Source organism: Borostomias antarcticus (genome assembly GCF_949987555.1).
Source record: "Borostomias antarcticus genome assembly, chromosome: 23".
Classification (NCBI taxonomy): domain Eukaryota; kingdom Metazoa; phylum Chordata; class Actinopteri; order Stomiiformes; family Stomiidae; genus Borostomias; species Borostomias antarcticus.
In genome coordinates this window covers 7,884,717-7,891,021 of record NC_140256.1, presented here as the reverse complement: position 1 = coordinate 7,891,021, position 6,305 = coordinate 7,884,717, and the positions used below count along the sequence as shown (strand labels likewise).

The 6,305-nt window shown below is 50.2% G+C and overlaps 1 protein-coding gene across 1 annotated transcript in view; it reads left to right on the top strand.

The window, feature by feature from the left end:
* Window positions 1–422: 422 nt before the first annotated feature.
* The window catches only part of LOC311324897 (regulator of G-protein signaling 3-like), a gene marked incomplete at both ends in the record, with an annotated part of 7,594 nt that continues 1,711 nt past the window's right edge, over window positions 423–6,305 (top strand). The window contains 5 exons of the mRNA XM_084457494.1: window positions 423–579; window positions 4,853–4,903; window positions 5,676–5,734; window positions 5,851–5,945; window positions 6,126–6,194. Of these exons, the coding sequence (XP_084313620.1) occupies window positions 423–579; window positions 4,853–4,903; window positions 5,676–5,734; window positions 5,851–5,945; window positions 6,126–6,194 (431 nt within the window). The remainder of the gene's footprint in view (window positions 580–4,852; window positions 4,904–5,675; window positions 5,735–5,850; window positions 5,946–6,125; window positions 6,195–6,305) is intronic.

The window sequence follows — 6,305 nt, the reverse complement described above, 5'->3', positions numbered from 1 at the left end:
GTGTGTTTCCTCTCAGCTCGGCCGGCAGGACTGCGGCAGGGTCAGCGGCCAGAGCAGCGGTCAGGGCTGGGGGAGTCTGGGGGCTGCCAGCTGGGGCAGCAGAACAGGGGCTCTGGGGTGGGTCGGCGGTCCACCGGAGCCCGGGGGCTCAGGTCAGAGTAGCTATGGTCAAGAAGACCTCTGTAAGGAACCTGGCGGATCCCAGACCCAGGAGGAGGGAGACTGCAGTGGGGGACGCGGCTGGAGTTCCACCCAGAGGCAGGATGACAGCGGTGGAGAACATCTCTGGAGACGCGCCGGCACCGAAGTGGAGGATGACTTCTGTGGAGAGCGTGGCTGAACCCAGACCCAGGAACAAGATGACTTCAGATGAGATAACGGCTGGAGGTATCCCAAGGAGGAGGGAGAACTCTGTGCGGGACATGGCCCACTCTCTGCCCAGGGGTAAGATGACATCCCTGGGGGAGATGACCCTGGCTGAGCCTATGCCCAGGAGGAGGAGCCTTTGTGTGGGGGAGAGCGCTGAAGTGGTCCCCAGGAAGAGGAGGAAGATCCGGCCCTCTGGGTTCAGGGGGAAAGGTGAGACACCTCCTGTATTCTTAGTGCATCTGCACCTCAGCACAGCTCTTTTCTATTTCTCTCTCTGTTTTCTGCTCTGCTCTCTCTCACTTTCTATTTCTCTCTCTTGCTAAACCCCACCCCTCCCCTCTCTCTCTCACTCTCTCTCTCTCTCTTTCTCTCTCTCTCTCTCTCTCTATTTCTCTCTCTTGCTAAACCCCTCCCCTCTCTCTCTATTTCTCCCTCTTGCTAAACCCCACCCCTCCTCTCTCTCTTTCTCTCTCTCTCTATTTCTCTCTCTTGCTACCCCCCCCCTCTCTCTTTCTCTCTCTCTCTCTCTCAGAATGTTTTTTTTGGGGCTATGATGACATCATCTAAACACCTTTATGGAGCTCAGCCACTAGGGGGGGCTAGTGGTCTTCCAGAGCACTTAGATTGTAATAGATGAACCTGACCAAGAGGTGTCAGTGTTGACATCATCATCTATTCTAGGACCAGACATGGGGTGTGTCTGTGGAGCGTGACCAGAGTGATGATGTCATTAATGACTGTTGATGACAGAGAGACAGTTATTCTCTGTTGTAGGATGAGATGAGGGCCGAAGGCTCCTGTTTGTAGCTCCTCTGACTGCTGTGCTGAAAACTCAAGTCCCATTGTTGTCTGATCTACATTTCCCTGTACTGGACACAGCTCAGATGGCTGAATAGCTTTTATGATAGTCTGACGGTGTACACCTTCTATTAATATATCTATAAACTTATATTAATACATCCATGGTGTACACACACTCACATGTACATTAGTCTGACTGCGTACACACACTCACACGTACGTCAGTCTGACTGCGTAGTGCGTACACACACTTACATGTACGTTAGTCTGACCATGTACACACACTTACATGTACGTTAGTCTGACTGCGTACACACACTCACACGTACGTTAGTCTGACCATGTACACTCACATGTACGTTCGTCTGACCTACACTCACATGTACGTTTATTCTATTCAAATATAGGTTTTCTGTGATGTCATCCCTGTGTCCTCCCTGAAGGTCCATGTTTGCTTTCAGTGTTCTCCTTGAGGATCCTCTAATTGCATGTCTGTATGTTGAGAGCCCCGGTCATGTTACTGCCTGTAGGCTGTAGCTATCCCACATACGATGCTGATGATGATGAGGAGGAGGAGGAGGAGGAGGAGGAGAGACGTCAGCAGTAGGAGTGCTGTATACTGTAAACCAATATTACAGGAGACACTATGTTCAGCGGGGGTTTATGTAACTGATCGGAAACAGCGTTTATCAGCAGTAGTCAGCTACAGTATGGTCTTACTGTAGACACTGCTCTCCATCCTCCATACTGTATGTGTGTGTCCCATCCTGCCGTACAGTGACTCATAGGACGCCCTCTTCTCTCTGCCTGCTGTCTGGTCGTAGGTGGTAGGTTCTTTATTGATCCTCGCGGGGCAATTCCACTGTTACAGCATCAAAGGACAACAAAGTAACACAATCCAGACTAAATCAAATTTTATAATAGATATAAAATATTCTAAAATCCAAATATACAAGAGTGCAAATAAACACGTTTATACCAGTAGGTAGATTCCTTAGCATGCCTACATGGAGCAAACATGCCTAAGTTGTACCTGGGTAAAAGCAGAGCGTGTGTACGGTATGTCTGTAAGGACATGTAAGGTCAAATCTGAATCTTATGCAGTAGGCCTGCCCATCCTTATAGACTCCATATGCTACAATTATTTACAGTATTATATGCCTTATGACACTGTCACTGACAGTATATTATTCCTTCACTAGCAGTAAATGATGTGTTATCTCAAATGCTGCTGTTTTACCCCTATCAGGTGACTCTTCTACACCACGTGTTCAGTGTTAAGTGTCGACCTTATGACCATCATCATTATAATCATCACATCCAAGGGAAAGGGAGTTTGCTGCCCATGGTTCTGACATGCAGAGCCAGACTTGGGCCCGTTTCCTGCTAGTTCTGCTAATATGACTGTGGTCGTAAAGATTAGACAATGTTGTTCCTCCCAGTGTGGAGGAGTCACCGGGCCATGCGGGGGGCGGGGGGGCTCGTGATGACTAAAGTCCACTAACTGACTGGTGGAGAAGAAGAGGAGGGAGGGAGGGAGAGAGAGGAGGAGACGGTACAGGAGGCTGGAGGAAGGGAGGGAGAGGTGGAGAAGGAGCAGGGTAGAAGAGGAGCAGGAGGAGAGGAGGGAGGGAGGGAGAGTAAGAGGAGGGGGCCCAGGGGAGATATATAAGATCTCCTGGTCCAGTCTGGTGGCGCTGGACTGGACCTGACCTGGTCTCCTCATGCATATCAGTGAGCCCCGGAGAGCCCAGCTTCCTCACAGCCACAACAAACACGACTCTGTAGCAGTCTGTCCTGTCCCCTGCTCTCTAACAGTCTGTCCTGTCCCCTGCTCTCTAACAGTCTGTCCTGTCCCCTGCTCTGTAACAGTCTGTCCTGTCCCCTGCTCTGTAACAGTCTGTCCTGTCCCCTGCTCTCTAACAGTCTGTCCTGTTCCCTGCTCTATAACAGTCTGTCCTGTCCCCTGCTCTAACAGTCTGTCCTGTCCCCTGCTCTCTTAACAGTCTGTCCTGTCCCCTGCTCTCTAACAGTCTGTCCTGTCCCCTGCTCTCTAACAGTCTGTCCTGTCCCCTGCTCTCTAACAGTCTGTCCTGTCCCCTGCTCTCTAACAGTCTGTCCTGTCCCCTGCTCTCTAACAGTCTGTCCTGTCCCCTGCTCTGTAACAGTCTGTCCTGTCCCCTGCTCTCTAACAGTCTGTCCTGTCCCCTGCTCTCTAACAGTCTGTCCTGTCCCCTGCTCTCTAACAGTCTGTCCTGTCCCCTGCTCTGTAACAGTCTGTCCTGTCCCCTGCTCTCTAACAGTCTGTCCTGTCCTCTGCTCTCTAACAGTCTGTCCTGTCCCCTCCCTGCCACCACATCCCAGCTGGCCCTCTGACTGCAGCTGGAGGCTGGGAGATGGGTAGTGTGTGTGTGGAGCTAATTTCATAATAAGTGTGGCTAGCTGTATGTCATTCGGCGGAGGTGGAAATGTGTGCTCATTAACACTGTGCTCAGCTGGGGCTCCAGAGCCAAGCTGTCCAGGGGCCAGTGAGCGGTGTTAGTCCAGTCCAGGTTTTGTGCGCGTCCGGACCGGGGGTTGCCCCCCTGACTGGCGCTGGGTTGTGAGACAGAGCAGTCTGGAGGGGAGGGGAGTGGAGGGGACGGCCAATATAGATCTCCATGATACAGAGAGGGAGGGAGGGAGAGAAGAAGGAAGGGAGAGAGGGAGGAAGGTAGGGGGGGAGGGAGGGAGGAAGAGAGAGAGGGAGGGAGGAAGGGAGGGAGAGAAGAAGGAAGGGAGAGAGAGAGGAAGGGAGGGAGAGAGGGAGGAAGGGATAGGGGGAGGGAGAGCGAGAGGGAGGGAGAGCAGGAGGGAGGGGTGATAGGTTAAGAAGAGCCGCCACATTGTTTACAGCCGAAACAGCAGGTGGAACAGCCCCTCCCCCCACTGCCCTATTCAAATGAGCCTCTCAGCCAATCACAGTGTCCCTGTCTGCTCTCTATTCAAAATGAAAAGGCGGTTAGAGTTATGACCCTGAGGCCATCTCTGTCTCAACACACACACACACCTATATTGACTGATTTATGTGAACCCGGAGTTGTGATGTTGGAGGAGTTCGTATGTGTGTATGTTTACGTGTGAGCATCGCCACTATGACATGGACTGTCTCAGTACACGCAAGGTGAAGTTCCAGGCGTCTTCTATTCTGTTGCAGACCTACGGTGAGTCCTTCAGGTTCAACAGGCTTCTACTGGGTAGTAGAGTTGGGTTCTCTGTGGTTCTGATGGATTCTACTATCCTGGGAGTCTAACCCATGATCATTCTGCGCACTGCTGTATATTAATTTGGTTTTTCAGAGATTTAAACGGTACTGATTTGTTTTCGTTCTGAAGCTGTCTCGCAACAACATCATAGCTGTCTGCAGTTATTATTTGTTAGTTCAATCGCATCTTTCTGAGCTGGTCAGGGTCTGGTTCACCATCCGGTCAGAGGGAACATGAGGACTAATTAGCTGTTTAAAGTTGTTTATTTAGAATGAGGTTGTTATAACGACCTGCCTCAAGCTACACATTAATCAGTGGCCTTGCGGGCTGACATCGCCCTGGTAACGAGGTTACCCCGGAGACCGCTGCCAGCTCTCATCATGTCTACCCCCCGATAACAACCACTAATGCTGTTGAATCTTCCTCTCCTCTCATAGGCCAGCTTCGCCTGTCAATCACCCCAGAGGATGGGAGGATAGTGATCCAGGGTGAGTGCATGCTGGGAACATCATGTACCATGTTAGTATGCAGTATACCAGGGGTTCTCCCAAATGCATGAGGAAAAAAAAATCATCCAAGAGCGAGGGAAAGCTTGCATCCGAGGGAACGTTCGCTAACAAGCTATGTTAGCTGAACACATTCGGATGTCATTGGCGTGGTGATATTCGAACGTAACTGGTCATTGAAACTATGCATTTAACTTGAAATGTTTTATTTATATGTGAATTTGTGAGTACATTTAGATAGAAAAATAACTAGCTTTGTAAATTTCCAAACTTTTATTTCTTTTTTTTTTCCTAACCATTTGGCAGTAGGCCACCACTGCCTCCGCGGCCCAATGGATGGCGCTCTGCGGACCACCAGTGGGCCGCGGACCACTGGTTGAAAATGGCTGCAGTATTCTACTCCAGTGTATCATCACGATGTGGTCAGTCCTTGAATGTGCGATAAACTAATTACACCCCTGAGAGATACAGTTTGTCTACAGCCTACAGTTTGTATGGATAATTAGCCTACAGTCTGTATGGATAATCATCCTTAGCCTACGGTCTGTATGGATAATCATCCTTAGCCTACGGTCTGTATGGATAATCATCCTTAGTCTACGGTCTACCTGGTAGTGAACCCGATAGTGTAGCTGTTCCAGATAGCGAGGTGGTAGAGTCAGAACATACTGTAAATGTGTTCCGCTGGGTCTACTTGGCATGGGTCCAGCGGTGTTGATGTCTGTCTGTCCCCCTCCCTCTTCTGCTCTGACAGTCCTGGAGGCCAGAGGCCTGCTGGGTAAGAGCTCCAGGACATGTGACTCCTACGTCAAGGTTAGACACACCTCCAAGCTTCTCATACACTGTAGGCTCACTTTCCCTGTTCTGTCACTACAAAGTGCCCCTGGAAAAATCGTGTGTGTGTTGTGTGTGTGTGTGTTGTTTTTCAGCTGGCTGTCATCCCAGATCTAGACCACAGTACCCGCAGGAAGACGACTACGGTTCTGGACTGTAAGAACCCAGTGTTCCAGGAGACCTTCCTGCTGTGAGTGATGTTCTTGAAATCAGTTGGAGAACTGCCAGCCTAATACCCACTACATCTACAGTAGCTAGCAGCTTTATGACTCTTTGTATGTGCATGTGTATGTTAATCTGTGTATCTGTGTGTGTGGGTGTGTGTGTGTGTGTGTGTGTGTGTGTGTGTGTGTGTGTGTGTGTGTCTCAGGGCCATCACAGCAGAGGATCATCAGAAGAGACTGCTGGTGACCGTGTGGAATCGTAACCCCTCCTCTAGGTAAAGTCCAGTCTGGACTGGTTCTGTCCAAGGTCCTGTCCTGTTCGTCTCTCTAGCATGTCTGGCTCTCGACTGACTCACAGATCAACATGTTCTGAACTTCTGAGATGG